General features: G+C 40.0%; 1 protein-coding gene across 8 annotated transcripts in view; it reads left to right on the top strand.

The window, feature by feature from the left end:
• ANKRD44 (ankyrin repeat domain 44) overlaps positions 1-18,177 on the top strand; it is a 380,176-nt gene that overhangs the window by 230,977 nt on the left and 131,022 nt on the right. For all 8 annotated transcript variants that reach the window (XM_063647786.1, XM_063647782.1, XM_054479048.2 and 5 more), the window contains exons 4-6: positions 4,625-4,695; positions 14,965-15,165; positions 15,535-15,622. In XM_063647786.1, the coding sequence (XP_063503856.1) occupies positions 4,625-4,695; positions 14,965-15,165; positions 15,535-15,622 (360 nt within the window). The remainder of the gene's footprint in view (positions 1-4,624; positions 4,696-14,964; positions 15,166-15,534; positions 15,623-18,177) is intronic.

The following is an 18,177-nucleotide window of genomic DNA, read 5'->3' as shown; positions in this document are numbered from 1 at the left end:
AAGATGTCTAACCTTATTGTTAGACCAGAAACTAAAACAAAGAGATGCTATTTTTTTCAATCAGATTTGTATGTATGTATGTATGTATGTATGTATGTATGTATGTATGTATGTATGTATTTGAGATAGAGTCTTGCTCTGTCGCCCAGGCTGGAGGGCAGTGGCATGATCTCAGCTCACTGCAACCTCCACCTCCCAGGTTCAAGTGATTCTCCTGCCTCAGCCTTTTGAGTAGCTGGGATTACAGGCGCCAGCCATCATGCCCAGCTAATTTTTGTATCTTTAGTGGAAACAGGGTTTCACCATGTTGGCCAGGTTGGTCTCAAACTCCTGACCTCAGGTGTTCTGCCCACCTCAACCTCCCAAAAGTGCTGGGATTACAGGTATGAGCCACCGCGCTCAGCCTATTTATTTTTAAAGCAGCTTTATTGAAGTATAATTGATATACAATAAGCTGCATATATTTAATGTCTACAACTTGATGAGTTTGGACATATGCAAACACCCATGAAATTATCACCACAATCAAGGTAATAGACATCTCTGTCACCTCCAAAAGTTTCCTCATGTCCCTTTGTTCTTGTTATTTTGGGTTTTTTTGGGATGTGTGTGTGGTAAGAATACTTAACATGAGATCTACCCTCTTAACAAATGTTTAAGTGCATAATACAGTATTATTGACTCAGATTTGCAATATTTAAAATGTCTGGCTGGGCATGGTGGCTCACATCTGTAATCCCAGAACATTAGAAGGCTGAAATAGGAGGATCACTTGAGGGCAGAAGTTTGAGACCAGCCTGAGAAACATTGCAACACCCTATCTCTACAAAAAAAATTTTAAAATTTTAAAAATTAGCTGGGCATGGTGGCTTGTGCTGGCAGTCCTAGCTACTCTTGAGGCTGAGGCAGGAGGATTGCTTGAGCCCAGGAGTCTGAGGCTGCAGTGAGCTATAATGCCACTACACTTCAGCCTGAGTGACAGAGTTAGACCCTGTTTCTAAAAAATTTAAAAAATGTATTTTAATGCCTGATAACATCGTATTGATGAGGATGTGGGGAAATCAAGCAATCTTATACATTCTGAGGGTGTAAACCAGCACACTTTAGAGGCTTTACAGGACCTTTTGAAACTGAAAATGTGTATTATCTATGACACATAAAGTCCATTTTAAATTATTTATCCTAAACAAATACTTGCACCTGAGGCAGGTAGATCACCTGAGGTCAGGAGTTCAAGACCACCCTGGCCAAAATGGCAAAACCCTGTCTCTACTAAAAAATAAAAAAATTAGCCGGGCATGATGGCAGGTACCTGTAATCCCAGCTACTCAGGAGGCTGAGGCGGGAGAATCGCTTGAACTGGGGAGGCAGAGATCGCACCACTGCACTCCAGCCTGGGTGACAGAGCAAGACTCCGTTTCACACACACACACACAAAAGCAGCTTAGTCCCCCTTCCCCCATTATTTTCATTAAGAAACATAAAACTTCAAATGCACTAGCTTTCTTAAAAATATTTTGTTAGAAAATATTTCAAACATACAGAAAACTATGGAGAATAATATAGTGAATATCCGTATACCTTCCACTAAGTTTTAAGAACTCTTAATATTTTGCCATATTTGCTATATATATGTAAATATATATATGTAAATATATATATGTAAATATATATTTTTTTAAGGAAATAAAACATTGAAAACACAGTTGCAGCTGTATGGGTACTCTTACTTCATTCCTTTTCACATTCCTCTTTCCCTAGACGCAATCACTATCCAGAATTAGTATTTATACTCCTTAGCCATATTTTAGACTTTTGTTTTATATCTATGCATCCATAAACAACATATAGAAATACAACTGGTATTATGCCATAGGTATAATTCTGCAGCTTGATTTGTTCATTCAGTGTTATGATTTTAAAAGTACATCTATTTATATATACAGAACTTCAGTCTGTTCCTTTCCATGACAGTGTAGAATTCCATTGTACGGATATACCACGTCTTTATCCATTTTCCTCTTGATTGACATTTAGGATTCCAGTTTCTTGTTGACATAAACATGTTGCGGTGAACCTTCATGTACATGTGTGAGAGTTTCTCTAGGGTATATGATTGGGGTGGAATTGCTAGGTGGTTGGGCATGCATGTCATCAATTTTACTAGGTAATGCCACATTGTTTCCCAAAGGAGGTTGTACCAATTCACACTCTTGCCAGCTGTATGTTAAGTTTTCCTGTTGCTCCATACCCTTGCCAAATCTTGGCCTTGTCACACTTTATCATTTTTACCTATTTGGTGGATATGAAATGGTATGTTAATGCTGCTTTCATTTGCTTCTCCCTGACGAATTTTGAGAAGTACCTTTCCATATGTGTCTTGACATTTGAGTTTCTACTTGCATTCATTTTTTGAATTTACAAAAAATTTAAAGCACAAAATTTACTCTGCCAAAGACTATAATAAAAATAATTCCAGCTCTCTAGGACTGCCTATGGTCTGAGTGATGTTTGTGACATGGGTGCCAAAGAAACAGCCCCAAAATAAGAAATAAATGTGCACTCGGCTTACTAGCCAGAAACACAGTGTGGTCAAATCTGCCACACAATGTGGTCATAAATATATTTATTTACGATGGAAGAAAAGTCCTGACGTAAAGGCGGGTAATTTAAAAATGTTTGAATCCAGAGTGTTGGAAGATCTGAAGGGATAAATGCTGTGTTTCTAAACCAGAAAGGTAGACTTTGTGACCATCACGTGACACTGTGTTGGAACTAATATTTAGAAGAAGAAATCTAAAATTTGGTTCTGGTAGTGGTAATTTTGTTCTAAAATTAACCAATTTTGCTGTTCTTAATCACATCTGGATTTTCTTCTCCCTAGCATTCTCTAGCACTTGAGTCTCTCTTGCTCTTAAAAAGATATGTATTTGTACAGTCTGTAGGTGATGGTTCTTTGTGTTCTTAAATTTCCTATTTGACTTCTTCCTTTGTAGGGCAAGGATCATGCCTTTCACTTCCTTTGAAAATCTGAGTCATAGATTTAGAGGTGAATGAGACATTGGAGGTGATTTGAAAATAAGAACCGCTAATGTTTTTCTAGTGCCTTGCAATTTACAAAGCACTTTCCTATTCACTTAATTCTCCTTAGCACCTGGTGAAATGGGTAGAGAAGTATTAATACTGTTGTTGGCCTCACTGTGCAGATTAGTGGCTCTTGGTCATTGGGCCAGCAGGTGCTGAAATCAGAACTCGAATCTACATCTCCTGACCATGAATCCCACTGTCCTTCCAAAACCGCATTCATTTCATGCCAGAGCATTTAGCCTACAGCTTCCTGTTACTGAGGTCAGAGATGCCTATTGATTTTTGCACACCCAAACTGATTTTACTGTGGTCCTTACTGACGTAAGGAGCTTGAACTCCTTCAGGCAAGCTGGTGTTAGTGGAATTAGGATTTAAATAATTTTAACCTGGATAAATTAAGCAACAATTCATCAGTGGCTCTCAACCTTGACAGCATAGTATGATAACCCTTGTACCTGACTCCATCTGAAACCAATGAAATCAAAGTGGAGGTTGGAGGGGAGGCATTCCAGCTGTCTTTGTTTTAGGGATTATGTTCTTGTTTTCTGTGATTAATGCTGTTGATGGCATTTGTTCTTCTTCAGTTAAAGAAAATAGTGTAAGTTCTATGATTTGTTATTTACGTTTAGCCAGTGCCTTAAACTAAACCTCTAGCTCACGTTTACACATGAAAGTCCACTGCCTTTTTAAAAAGTTTCTATTTTCCAGCTATCAGCTGGCCTTAGCCTCTTGGAGATTAGTCAGCTCCTGCTTCCCCTTGACTCACTTTCTCAGCCCTTGTCCTGAGGCACCACCTCTGTGTTTCCTTTTCTCTGCCTTACTTTCTAGTTTCTTTGATTTGTTTCTCCACTCTCTGTCCTCATGAGCTTCCTTCCTCGTCATCCTAAGGCTAGAATTGACTTCTCTTACTGCTTCTACAAAGATACACGTATTTTCTCCTCCTCCCCTTTCGTAGCCCTTTTATAAAACATCCCATCTCTGACCAGAAGACTAATCAAAACCCCGAGCCCCCTAAAAGGAAGCTTATATTAGATGTCTTAGCTGTTCAGACATGGACTTGGTGGGCTGGTGATCATGGAGAATGGCGAGGGTGTCATGGAAGGCGGGTGAACTCTGCTTCCTGTGAATTCACTTGCAGGGAGCTTCTGTTCCATGATGATGGCATGGCTTCATAGAGCTGAGCATGGGCACTCTTCTGAGTGTGAGCTGGTTTTGGCTCATGCTTGAGCCTATCTGCCTACCCCATAGTTTGAGAAAGTAGTGAGCAATTTATTGGCCTGATGTCCTATCTATCCAAAAGCCTCATGGAAACTGACTTCTTTTTACCAAAATATCTGGCTAGTCCCAGATTTTTAGGTAAAGCAGATTTCTTCTGGTCCCCTCAGCCTTGATCAAATCTTGTCAGCACATGACTAATACAAAGAAAAGAGGTGGTGGTTATGTCAGGCAAATGGGAGCAAGATACAGCATTTGATTTAACGTTGGCAGGGCTTCCCTTGACTCCATTATGCCTCTAACTTGTGCTATTTGGTTCCAGGAGCTCGTGTAAATGCCAAGGACAACATGTGGCTGACTCCACTGCACCGGGCTGTTGCTTCCAGAAGCGAAGTGAGTGATTACCATATTTAATCTATTACCTATTGTGCCTAGAAAAAGAAAAATTCTTGCTAGTGAATTAAGAATCCTTACTGGTAAGCAAAAGGCTTTTACCCCTAATGTAAGAGGGTTACCCAAAATGAACAGCTGTTTATTTGAGTATCTCCTGCATGCCAGACATAGTGCTGAGTGGGGCTGGGGAGTGTCTGGAGTAGTTCAACATGGACAGCATGATCCTGAATTTCAGTGAGTTCTCAGCCTGGGGAGGAGGCAAAGCAGAAAGCAGATCAGTACAATATCATCATTGACTTGCAGGAGAAAGCAACTAACTGCCTGCTTGAATAGAGGAAATCTTCCAAGAAGAGATGTCAGTTGAGCTGGTCCTTAAAGGATGAGTAAGGACTTAGCAGGCCAGGACAAGGAGGGTGGGCTGAGGCAAGGAAGTGAGTGAATGGGGGCCTCAGTGAGGTATAACTGGAACTCAGGCTATAGTAGAAGGTAAATCTGATAGTGGAGGTTGGGCCAGATGGCAGAGGGCTTGGAATCCTCTGAGCAATGGAGAATGGTCACAGCAGGGGAGTGATATGCTCAGATCTGTGTTTCAGAGAACCTTTGTGGTGGCAGCATGTGAATGGGCTGAGGGGGAGGGGTCTAAGGGAGGCAGGCCAATAAGAGACCAAAAGAGGCTTGAAGCAGCTGGGATGAGGGCATAAAGCTGAGTCCATGATTTGGGAGCTCATTAGAGGTAAACCTGGCAGGATTTAGTACCTAGTAGGAGCGAGGTGGGAAAGAAGCTGGTAGGTAAATGGTGATGCTGTTAACAGAAGAGGCACAGAGCAGGGGAGCAGGGGCCGGGAGGCTGGTGGGTCCTGTTTGCTAACGCTGAGTTCAGCAAACATGTCGTTGGAGTGGGAGCTCCATGAGGGCAGGGATATGTACTTTGTTCCTGGATGTATCGCAAGCCTGGTACATTCTAGGCATCCAAGAAATAATTTGTTGTTGAATGCTGGAAATTCAGGTGAAGATGACTGATAGATTATCTATAATTATTTATACAAGTCTAGCACTCAGGGACAGGGAGGATGATCATCAAACCGTGGTAAATGCGTCAGGTAGCTCAGGGGAAGTATAAAGGATGAGAAGATCAATGTGAAGGCAGGGGTGGCAGGGAACGCTGGTGAATGTCAGCCTTGAAGCCTGGTCAGAGGAGTTGCCCATTATCCAGGGATACAAGAGGTTCAAACCTTGTATGCACTTGGTGCTGGATGACTGACCTCCATAGCTGAGTTTACCAAATGCAGCTTCTCCTCTGCTACTGGAGAAGGTGATGTTCTCCAGGTACACCTAGGAGCAAAAGGTCTTACTGAGAATGAATCTACAGAAGTTGCAAGTGTCTTTGGTCGTTATTGGTGTCAGCTTTTCCTCTTTGGCAACTATCTGGAAATTTCAAAATATACTTGGTAGGTGACAGCTTAGTAGTCATAGTTTTTCTTGCTGCACTTTGTGATTTTAGTAGTTTTTAAAAGGGGTTGGTTGTGTTCTCCTTCCAAATATCCCTCATGGAATGAGAGAGGTCAATAATCCTAAATTGTCTGGCTCAGACCCTGGAGAATTCAGAATCTTCTCATGGTCCCACATTTTATTTCCGTTTTGTCTGGGAAAACGAGGGCAGTGAGCTGACTGAGTAGGTATTACCAGCTTTATGAGACCAACCCCTTCATAGAGGAGTATTTCCTGGCCTTTTAAGACCACTTGGTCTTTAGTAAATTTAAGTGTCTCTTTAAAAATATATATGGATTTGTTTCCTCTTTAACAAGAACCAGATCTTTTTAGTTGGGAAAATAATTCAATATGCACCTCCTATATGCCAGGCACCTTTTCTTTGTAGCTGATGGAGCTACAAAAAACACTAAGACCCATGGTCTCTGCCCTTAGGAAGTGTGTAGTCTAGTGGAAAAGAAAGACACAAAAAAAGGTGATTTCATTACTCTGTGACTTTTCCCAAGTGATCTCTACCTTTGTTAGCTCAACTAGCTTCAAAGACTTCAATCCTCAAAACATCCGTTTTCCATCAACAACCAGTCTGCATTCTGTAAGTATCTTTAGTGTGTTTGAATCTAGTCAGCCTAATGATGGACTGACCTTTCTATCTGAGAAAGGCTTTTGTTGCTTCTCCAAGTAACTAGCTCCCTCTGTAGGTTTGCAGGGAGGAAAAAAAAATCCCTTGCCAGGTAGGAATTAAATGCAAACAAACCCTGAATTGTAAATAATTGGGTCACATATGAGTTTATGATGTCTTTATATTAGTATCTGTCACAGCAAGTTGGATAGTTTCTTATGAAAATTGGAGTCTCGGCTGGGCACAGTGGCTCATGCCTGTAATCCCAGCACTTTGGGAGGACCAGGTGGGTGGATCATGAGGTCAGGAGTTCAAGACCAGCCTGACCAACATGGAGAAACCCCGTCTCTGCTAAAAATACAAAATTAGCTGGGCGTGGTAGTGCATGCCTGTAACCCCAGCTACTCGGGAGGCTGAGGCAGGAGAATCACTTGAACCTAGGAGGCAGAGGTTGCAGTGAGCCGAGATCACGCCATTGCACTCCAGCCTGGGCAAAAAGAGTGAAACTCCATCTCAAAAAAAAAAAAAAAAAGAAAGAAAAGAAAAGAAAATAAAGGAAAAGAAAATTGGAGTCTCTGTAACCATTGTGAGAGCTGATGGTGGAGAAGACATCTTAACTTCAAGCACATTGCTGTCCTGTGGAAGTCCTAAATTCAGATTTCCTTCTTCTTTGGAATTTTGTCCTATTGCCATTATTTTATGCCTCTCTTAACTAATAGTTGGGGAAAGAAAGTAGATCTGAGGGGAAGAGAAGAGAAGGTTTGGATTGGTATTTTGGAATTTAACTGTTAGCACTTGTCAAGATGGATATATGGTTTCAGCTGAGAGCTGGCACAGGTCTATTCCTTAGATTGGTAAGCACTGATATTACATGGACATGTGTTTAAAACCATTTCTTCATTGAAAAGTTTATAAACTCTATACTGTCTGTCCTCAAAGCCTATTTGCTTATAAAATATAGGTAATTGATCTCTCAGGGTTCAGGGTTCAACCAGGGAAGCAGAACCACCATGAGAGATACAGAGCAAGATATTTATTATAGGAATTAGATCTTACACAAGTGTGTAGGGCTGCTGTGGTCTATGTAAGGCTATCACCTTGGATTCTGTGAGGCCCTGAAGTCACTGTAGGTCAGCAGAGTCTACAGTGGAAAAGCTGGCTGTAAAATGGGGGAGATCAAGGACAAACTGGAACTGAGTTCTGTCTAACACTGCCTCCAACATCATGGGCATGGGTGACTTGCAGAAGGAGTTGTGCATACACCTGGCCCAAGAATTGGAGAAACCGAAGGAGATGCAGCAGGATCTGAAGAAGCATCAAGCCAGGAACTGCCCCTTGCCAACGTGGTGATCCAGCCGATTAGTGTCATCGTGTGAAGCTGCAACACTACCTGGTGCCCAACAGCATACCAGTTAGGCTGCAGTTTCACTTATGCCTTCCAAAACTCATCAGATATCTCTTGTGGCCAACCCTAAAGGGAGTACTACAGGGAAAGGAATTCTGGGAAATGTAGTTCAACTCGGCTGACTTGGCACAATACAAAACTATCGTAGAAATTGTTGTTCTATTTGAATTAAAAAGATCTTCTAGACAGTAAGCTTCATGAAATGTATGCCATGCCTATTGCTTGCCATTGTATTTCTAGCATCTTGCCTAGTTAGAAAAGAATTGTTTTTTTGAGTTATTCATTAAAGACTGGGTTTTCAATTTAAGCTATAATAATTTTCTGTGTACAACTGGTAAGGTAGAACTGATATACACCATATCAGAATGTTGATGGTAATAATCTTTTACACATGCAGGGTGAACAGAGTTGAAGCATGTTTATGGGAATATGTACACTAAAAGTCAACTAAGCCACTGAAACCTGCAAAATCAAGGCTGGTTTCACAATTGCATATAACACAGATATCAGTCTAAGTCAAAATTTTGGAGCCTTGTTTTCATCCAGGCAAGATTTATGTTCAGATTTCTGTGTCTGGAAAAATAAGGTGCATTGCTAAGTTCATTTCCTGAGTATGTTAAGCAATAAGGGTGTCAGATCATAATATTGATTAAATATGAATCCATGCCTGCCATTATGTCCTCCATAGACAAGAAAGTAGATCAAGACATAATCACACCCCTTGAAAATCTCCTAAAATATAACTGAGCTCTAGAGATAAGTCTTGAAGACTTATGTGATGCTGACCAGGCTGTCTTGTGTGTTCCCTTCTAGACCCAATCCCACGACCCTTTCCTACCCCCAACCTGCTCCCCACATCTGGCACATCTGGGATTCCCAGGTTGGAAACAGCTTGGAGCCCAACAGCACTGTCTCCTTTTTGGCTCCCTAAGGGCTTCTCTGAACTCATTCTCCATTTTTTTTCTGTGTACTCCCTAGGCTGTGAAGAAATGAAGAGAGGCCCTTACTAAAATATTAGAGAAACATCTTTTATAGTGCCAGCTAACATAGATAAGCAAGAATTGGGGCTGCCAGTGGGAATATTCTGAAGTGTTCTTGTGAAGCCTATTTCATATTATTTCCTGTGTTCAGCTTATTCTTGCTTTTTTTGCTTTTCTCTCTTGGAAAAGAGCAACTGTAGGGGAAAGGAATGAAATGTACACAAACCCAGAAAGTCTAATGCACGTTTATGGAAGCCCACTTGGTAGAAGGCATTGTTAAGTGTGCTACAGGGGGCCTAACGTGTGTACAAAGTGTGGCTTTTAGTTTTAGTATACAGTATTTGGGGAGATAACCAGGCATGCAGGCTGCTGTGGCCTATGTGCAGATGTGGCTGGCCTGTCCCAGGTGCCCTTTCTGCTATAACCAGTTGAGAGGAGCATCAGAGGAGAATTGCTGAACTTTTCACTTCTCCATTCTAGAGACTGTCTTTTGGTTAGAAAAGTTAAAAATGGTTGTATCTTATCTTTAGAGTGTAGAAGTGAGGACACTGTGTCCATGTAAGTGTTGTAGTTATGAATATTTATTAAGTACTTACTGTCTGCTAGGCAGTATGCTAAGGACTTTCTGTATATTATTCTCTTTTAGCCTCTGATCCACCCTTCGAGATGGATGCTATTGGCAATACTAATTTAGGAAATGTAATCTCAGAAAGTTAGTAGGGAGCCAACGAAGTCGATGTCACAGCCAGAAAGTGGAGGAAAGTGTGACTAGAGAAGCTGCCTGCTTAACCACCATTCTGTGCTGCTTTCTTCAATTCCCATTAGCACCCTTATGGAGCCTGTTCTAGCCAATAAAGCACATCTATTTTTGGCTTCTGTGCAGACAGAAGACCCAACTGGTATACAGATTTTTCCCAGAGCTGAGCAGGATAAGCATTTTATTTTATAGTTGAAATTTTACAAACTTATGTTCTACCCTTTCCTCTAAAAAACATGATCATTATTATGGACTTAATGCTAGTAGACAGGAGAATTGGAAACATTATATGGAAGAGTAGAATGTTATTGCTTTCTTTAAATTATCTTCGTGATTATAAAAAGTTGTTCATGTATAGAATATAAGTCATACCTGGAATAGGAAGAAAGTAAGCATTTTATAATCTATTAGAATGTAGACGAGTGGTACCCATCTTTAGTGCGTTTAAATTATCTGGGGTGTTTGTTGAAACTGCCTGTTCTAAAACCTCACCCCTAGTGATTCTGAATGAAGCCTATGGTTAGGCCCAGAAATTTGCCTTTTCAAAAGAAGATTCTGATACATGTCGTCTACATGCCACATTTTGGGACCTGAGATTAAACACTGGTCATACTTTTTAGTGTCTGCCCTTCCTAATGGTTAAAGTCAGCACTTCTTAAATAATTCGCTTAGAATTCTTTCATATCCCAAAGTCTCCAGTTAACTGCCTTTGCACTCCTAGTTCTTAGAATAATTGTGCTCTAATAATAATTAAAATAATGGGTGAGTTTTTTTGGTGCTTGGTACTTTGGTACGTTTAGAGGGACAATCCCATTAATTGAGCAAATTGGTTGGACATCAGTTTATACAATTCTTACAGAATATGAAATTGCTATGATTACAGTTATACAGCATAAGCCTTCAGGACTTAAGTGCAGCCTCAGGGACATCAGCCCACAGTAATGTAAAATTAACACTTACAGATTATTACTTACAGACTTTGCTGATGATTACAGCAATATATTTATTCTACCCAAATTTATTGAATATACGCTATGGCAAAGCACCTGCCAGGCTTTGTGGAGAGTACAGACAGTTGTACAACATTTAGACCCTTATCTAAAGCAACTTGCAATTTATAAAACTTGACATTGCTTATGGCTGCAGGGACTATGTGTAGTCACAAACAGTTACTTTTCCATGAGTAATTTATGACCACTGAAATGCAATGCACATTTGAGAGTAAAGAAACAAATATTAAGGATGATAGTTTCTAAGACGCATGCCTCCTATTCTCATCTTTTCCATGTGCCGCAGTGTTATGTTTCTACTTCTTATTTCAAGTTTGAAGTGGCCTTTTGTTAAATAAAAAGAGTTGTAAAAAGTAGAAATTGACTGACTCGCAAATGCCATGTCCAATTACCTCCCATATGACATACCATGACAGCTCCTCCTTTCTATTATTTCTGCATCTTATATAGGACGGCCTGCTACAGGGTGTCATCCAACAAGGCCTACAGTCCTAAAACAGAATGTTAACTGGGCTGATGCCTCCATTTGGGGGAAATACCAGAATCCTCACAGGTGTTTGTTCATTAAGAAAGAAACAAAGGGCCAGGCGCGGTGGCTCACGCCTATAACCCCAGCACTTTGGGAGGCTGAGGCAGGTGGATGACTTGAGGTCAGGAGTTCAAGATCAGCCTGGCCAACATGGTGAAACCTTGTCTCTACTAAAAATACAAAAAAATTAGCTGGATGTGGTGGCGCATGCCTATAATCCCAGCTACTCAGGAGGCTGAGGCAGGGGAATCGCTTGAACCTGGGAGGCAGAGGTTGCAGTGAGCAGGGTTGGCACCACTGCACTCCAGGCTGGACGAAAGAGTGAGACTCTGTCTCAAAAACAAACAAACAAACAAACAAACAAACAAAAAAAAAAAACCAAAGGCTTTGAAGGAGCATGATTCACAGCGTGCCTGCGCACTGGGGCTGGACTGTGAGCTTTTATCTTATCTGTTGTGAAAAGAATAGGTGGTCAGAAACTTTTAGGGCAATTTGATAATTTCATGTCCATTAACTTTAATAATAAAATAATTACGTTTATAGTTTTTATCTTGTTTTTATTTCATTTTATTATTCTACTGATTACTTTTTATTGTATTTTACGAAAGTATTGGCTCAAAAGTGATGGATTTGAAATAATAACTATTTTTAGAAAATTGGTTCTTTACCACAGACTGTTTGAAAAGCACTGTTAAAGAAACTTTTCTTGATGGATTAAAGACTTAAATGTAAAACTCAAAACTATGAAAACTGTAGAATAAAATCTAGGTAGTACCATTCAGGACACAGGCATGGGCAAAGATTTCATGATGAAAACACCAAAAGCAATTGCAGCAAAAGCAAAAATTGACAAATGAGATCTAATTAAAGAGCTTCTGCACAGCAAAAGAAACTATCATCAGAGTGAACAGGCAGCCTATAGAATGGGAGAATATTTTTGCAGTCTATCCATCTGACAAAGGTCTAATATCCAGAGTCTACAAGGAACTTACACAAATTTACCAAGAAATAAAAAACCCCTTTAAAAAGTGGGCAAAGTACATGAACAGATACTTCTCAAAAGAAGACATTCATGCAGCCAACAAACATGAAAAAAAGCTCGATATCACTGATCAGTAGGGAAATGCAAATCAAAACCACAATGAGATACCTTCTCACACCAGTCAGAATGGCAGTTATTAGAAAGTCAGGAAACAAGAGATGCTGGTGAGGTTGCAGAGAAAAAGGAAAGCTTTTGCACTGTTGGTGGGAATAAATTAGTTCAACCATTGTGGAAGACAGTGTGGTGACTTCTTAAAGATCTAGAAGCAGAAATACCATTTGACCCAGCAATCCAATTATAAATCATTCTATTATAAAGATACATGCATGTTTATGTTCATTGCAGCACTATTCACAATAGCAAAGACATAGAATCAACCCACATGTCCATCAATGATAGACTGGATAAAGAAAATGTGGTACATATACACCATGGAATACTATGCAGCCATAAAAAGGAACAATACCATGTCCTTTCCAGGGACACGAATGGAGCTGGAAGCTGTTATCCTTAGCAAACTAACTCAGGAACAGAAAACCAAACACCGCACATCCTCACTTACAAGTGGGAGCTGAACGATGAGAACAGAGGGACACATGAGAAGGAACGACACACACTGGGGCCTGTCAGTGGGGAGAAGGGAGGGAGAGCACCAGGAAGAATAGCTAACAGATGCTGGGCTTAATACCTAGGCAATGGGTTGATCTGTGCAGCAAACCACCATGCACGCATTTACCTGTATAACCTGCACATTCTGCACGTGTACCCTGGAACTTAAAATAAAAGTCGATAAAAAAAAAAATTTAACAGAAAAAAAAAGAATCTTTTCTTGATTCAGGAAGTGTTCAGCTTCCCTTCCCCCACATTAGTTTCTTTTTTACCTTGTATATTTCTGCCAGAGCAAGCTCCTGGGTATTAATTTTTAGCCAATATGTGATACAGGAGAAGGCAGACTTCTTTAATTAAAAAAAATTAATTCCCTAAATAGCCATCAAATTACTCCCTTGTAAAACCAAGTTAAAGAGCTTCCAAGCTTAAAACTTTTAAAAGAGAAATGCAGTTTTTAAAAAGGTAGTTATCTGTTTTTAATCAAAGCTTTGTTTTTGCCAAAATATTATATTAAATTTCTATTATATGTATTAAGCCAGTGTAGCAGACTAAAACTTTAGGATTTAAAAATGTTAAACAACTAAGGAGAAATAACTGTTGAATCTATTTATGTCAGGATGCTTGACTGAGACTACTCACTGAGTAAGCCTAGTAGAAAATGGCCTGTTAGAAAATGCATGAGCCCATAAGTCAGCCAGGCTGACAGGTCATTGCCCTGGACTTCCGTCATCTTGCCTATAAAATAAAGCTGCCTATGAAATGAAGGGGTCAGCCCAGATGAACCCTAGGGCTTTCTCCATTTCTAATATTCCATATGTCTGTGAATTTAATTCCATAATCATTTTAAACTACTGTATTTTTTTTTTTTTTTTTTTTGAGACAGGTTCTTGCTCTGTTGCCCAGGCCGGAGTGCAGTGTCATGATCACAGCTCATTGTGATCACGTCAAACTCCTGAGCTCAAGTGATGCTCCCACTTCAGCCTCCTGAGTAGCTAGGACTTAGAGGTCCACAACACCAACACCACTCCCGGTTGGTGCAAAAGTAATTGCGGTTTTTGCCATTAAAAGCAATGCAATTACTTTTGCACCTGTATATATGTTTGTCGATTTTTTTTTTCTTCGTTAGAGATGGGGTTTTGTTATGTTGCCCATGCTTGGCTTCTGTGCTTTTAAGAGCTGCATGGATGACTCCATTACATAGCCAGGGTTGAAAGTCATAGATCGAGAGGTTAGGGAGCTGACTGGGCCAATAGAAGAAAAAATGTGGGAGGCCCAATGAAGGTGAAGGAACTCAACAATGGCAAAATAAGTGACCCATTATAACATGGAAAAGATGGAAACAACTCATAGCTTTAAGTTGAGATGGTAACAGAGATGTTACTTCCCATCTTGACCACTTATTGATCACACGATGCTGAGGGTTAAGATGTTGTCAGAGAGAACCAAAGATTTATAAACTGATCCAAGAATGTCTGAGGTCTTTTTGTCTATGGTTATTTTACCCTGGTATGCACATTTGCATGTGGGTGTTCTCATTTGGCCTAAGAGTGCCTTCTACATTGTAAGGACATCATCATATACTTAGAAGATTTATTTGATTTTAGAGATGTGCTGGGGCTCTTGGCTTGACAAAGAAAGGTGAAGTGATTCTGTCTTTATCTGTGCCACTCTTTTGATCTTTATCAAATATTACCTGGCTTGTCTGGAGCCAGCCTGTAGGGTCGGAGAGCCTTTCTCTCCATAGTTCCAGGGTTTGGGGAAGCATCTTACACCAGTAAGTATTGATTGAACGTCTGTCAGTGACCTTTGCAAACCCTGCTTTTGTTGTAGGAAGCAGTACAGGTTTTGATTAAGCACTCAGCTGATGTCAATGCAAGGGACAAGAACTGGCAGACCCCTCTTCATGTGGCAGCAGCCAACAAGGCTGTCAAGTGTGCAGAAGTGATCATTCCCCTGCTGAGCAGTGTCAATGTCTCCGACCGAGGGGGGCGCACAGCCTTGCACCATGCGGCTCTGAATGGCCACGTGGAGGTGGGTATTTTTATCATTCAGAATTGGAACGCTCCCTCCAGGCACTTTCAGCCACAAGTGGAAACTAATCTTCTTGCTGAGATTTTAAAGAATGTGATGAAAATATTTGTACACCAAACCTTCAGCATCTATATCATTCTCAACTTTAGAGCCACAATGAATTGAAAAAGTAGGCTGTCACTTCAATCTTTTCCTCTGACACACATGACACAGGTCCTGCTCTGACATCATATTTCTACTTTGTCAGAACTCCAGATCTCTGACCTGCCTTTAGATTTCATGTTAATTTGGCTCAGATCATCTGCAGGCAGTGAGGAGGCCTCACCATTACAGAATGTATGCTTGATTTCATTGTTGGTTATCTTTCAGATGGTCAATTTACTCTTGGCCAAAGGGGCAAATATCAATGCATTTGACAAGAAGGACCGGCGTGCTCTGCACTGGGCAGCATACATGGGTAAGGATTCCATGCATGGAAAGCAAAGTACAGATAACCTTAACTAAATAAGCCATGGGTCTCTCATTGACCATGTAGGTTTTCTCTAGTCTGACTTATTTTCAAGCTTGGGTTGCAATTGAATGAAGATTTGGTTGATTTTACTGGCATGCATAGTGTGCTCCAGTCGGGCAGTTGCTTTGTCAGATATTTATTTATCCTACAAAGAAGAGGAGGAATGAATCATGGCTTGGGCCTCTTTGAATGTGCTTCAGTCTGGATTGGAAAGCTGCACAGATTGTGCTTATTTTAACTTGTCATGGCAGTAAAATAAGGTGTTTTAAAAAGAAAGAGCACTGGCTGGGAAAGCAAGGACACAAATTCCATTCGTCTTTTTTAATTTATAAATATTTTTGAAAGAAACAGGAAGAAAAGATAAACCTCTGGCTATTTTATAGGTGGAGGGCACCAGAGGCACTGGTGATTATCCTGATAGTCCACTGATGACAAAACTGAAGCCTGCAGCCCTCATTTCTGCCTGCTTGGGAGAGTTCACATTTCTACGTTTTTCCTTTTCACTTTTGTTGGCAAATCCCACTGACAAATGATAGATCTCACAGAGTTTATTCTAAGTGTAGACTTGTGGGAAATGAAGAACTAAGATATTTCCTTTGTGTTTCTAATTGGAGAACATCCTGCCATTAGAAAAATAGACAGGATTCTATCAGCACCAAGTTGTAAACAACCTGAATGCCCATCCACAGGAGATTGTTTTGGTAAATTCTGGAAGATCCACACAAGGGGACACTTTGCAGTAACTACAGTGATGAGTCCATGAGTGTTTATTAACTCAGAGTCTGTGATATGTTAAATGAAAGCATATTATAAAACAGTATAAATAATATAATTCTCATTTTCATTGAAAAATCTGTACCATAACAAACTTGGAAAATATTATATGCTAAAATTTTAATTGTCTCTGGGGATTTATGATTGTGGATGATTTTGGTTTTCTTTTAATACCTTTTTGCCTTTCTGAATCCTTTTTAACAAGCATATGTGCCTTTTATCATCACTTTAAAAGTTAACATTAATTGTAGGGAGAAAGAGTAGGTTGGGGCAGGGATGAAATAAATTATGTGGCTAAAGGTGGGTCTGAGTGAATCCTTGGGCTTAAAAAAACAGAGTCTTAAACTTTTACAAGCATTAGCATTTTTAAAAAAAAAAAGTTGACATGGATTTTTGAGTTGGCTGAAGCATATGAAATGACTGCGTGGCACCTGCAGGACTGGAGCCAGTGACTGTGGGAGACAGCTGTGTAGGCCGAACACATACTAAGCTAGTGTGGATAGGACTCAAAGAATGCGAAGTTTCAAGATTGCTCTCTGCTGATGTATATACAGTTAAAGCATTTGGATAAATGAAGAAATCAAATCATTGTTTTGTGTGCTGTCAGGATACAAATAGGAATAATAGGCAAAACCAGGGTAAATAGCTTAAGATAGTACCACTAATAATCGAAAAAAAATTTTTCTATATACAAGTCTTGGAGAGAAAAGAGTCAAATTTTAATAAAACAAGCCAATACTTTCCCCCCAACCCCAACACACACACGAAGTCCTGGAGTCAGTACTTGTCTTCTATCCCTCAATTTTCAGCCATATTTAGAGCAGTGATCCTGAAGCATTGAACAATCTTCAGTCCCGAAATAAAGGTCAAATATGCTTGTTTATTTATTTATTTATTTATTTATTTTTTGAGACAAGGTCTCGCTCTGTTGCCCAGGCAGGAGTGCAGTGGTGCGATGTCGGCTCACTGCAGCCTCCGCCACCCAGGTTCAAGTGATTCTCGTGCCTCAGCCTCCTGAGCAGCTGGGACTACAGGCGTGTGCCACCATGTCCAACTAAGTTTTGTATTTTTAGTAGAGACGGGGTTTCACCATGTTGTACAGGCTTATTCTATATATAGTGAATTGTGGAACAGAGTAAAATATTGTAGAAAAAAATGCTAACAGGAGCTAAAACTAGAAGGGTTTTCTGTTTGGCCTCTAATTCATGAGGATACTTTTAAGTTGAGCCATATGAAATTGCCATTTTTGTGGGTCCAAATACAGTTGAGCAACAGTAATTTTATATGATTAAACAATAATCTGGGGTCATTCTCATTAATTGTTTTTTTTTCTTTTATCAGTTTTTCCTAACTGAATTGTCGTTGTTAAACTTTTCAGTGAGGAATGGCAATTGTTTTCAAAAGCATTGCTTTCATTTTAATACATTTTTAAAGGTTCTCTACTAATATCTTGGCAAAACCTCGCCATTATTCATTAGCGTGGTAACAAGCATCACCTAGATCTCCTTGAAGAGAAGGCTCACATATGAATCATCTTTTTTCTTCCCACAGCTTTTACATTATGCCTGACTATAGGAGGTACTCAATAAATATTTGTTGAATAGTTGCCATGAACCAGCTTTTTACAAATACTTAGCAAAATACGGTGGCGATGAAAGCTAATAGTTGATAATTTAGGTGAAATGAATCAGCAAATTGTCCTATAAAGGTTAACGATGTTTTCTGCT

The sequence above is a fragment of the Pongo pygmaeus genome, chromosome 11, assembly GCF_028885625.2.
Source record: "Pongo pygmaeus isolate AG05252 chromosome 11, NHGRI_mPonPyg2-v2.0_pri, whole genome shotgun sequence".
Lineage (NCBI taxonomy): Eukaryota > Metazoa > Chordata > Mammalia > Primates > Hominidae > Pongo > Pongo pygmaeus.
The sequence above is the reverse complement of the archived record's forward strand: the minus strand, read 5'-3'. Positions and strand labels throughout refer to the sequence as shown.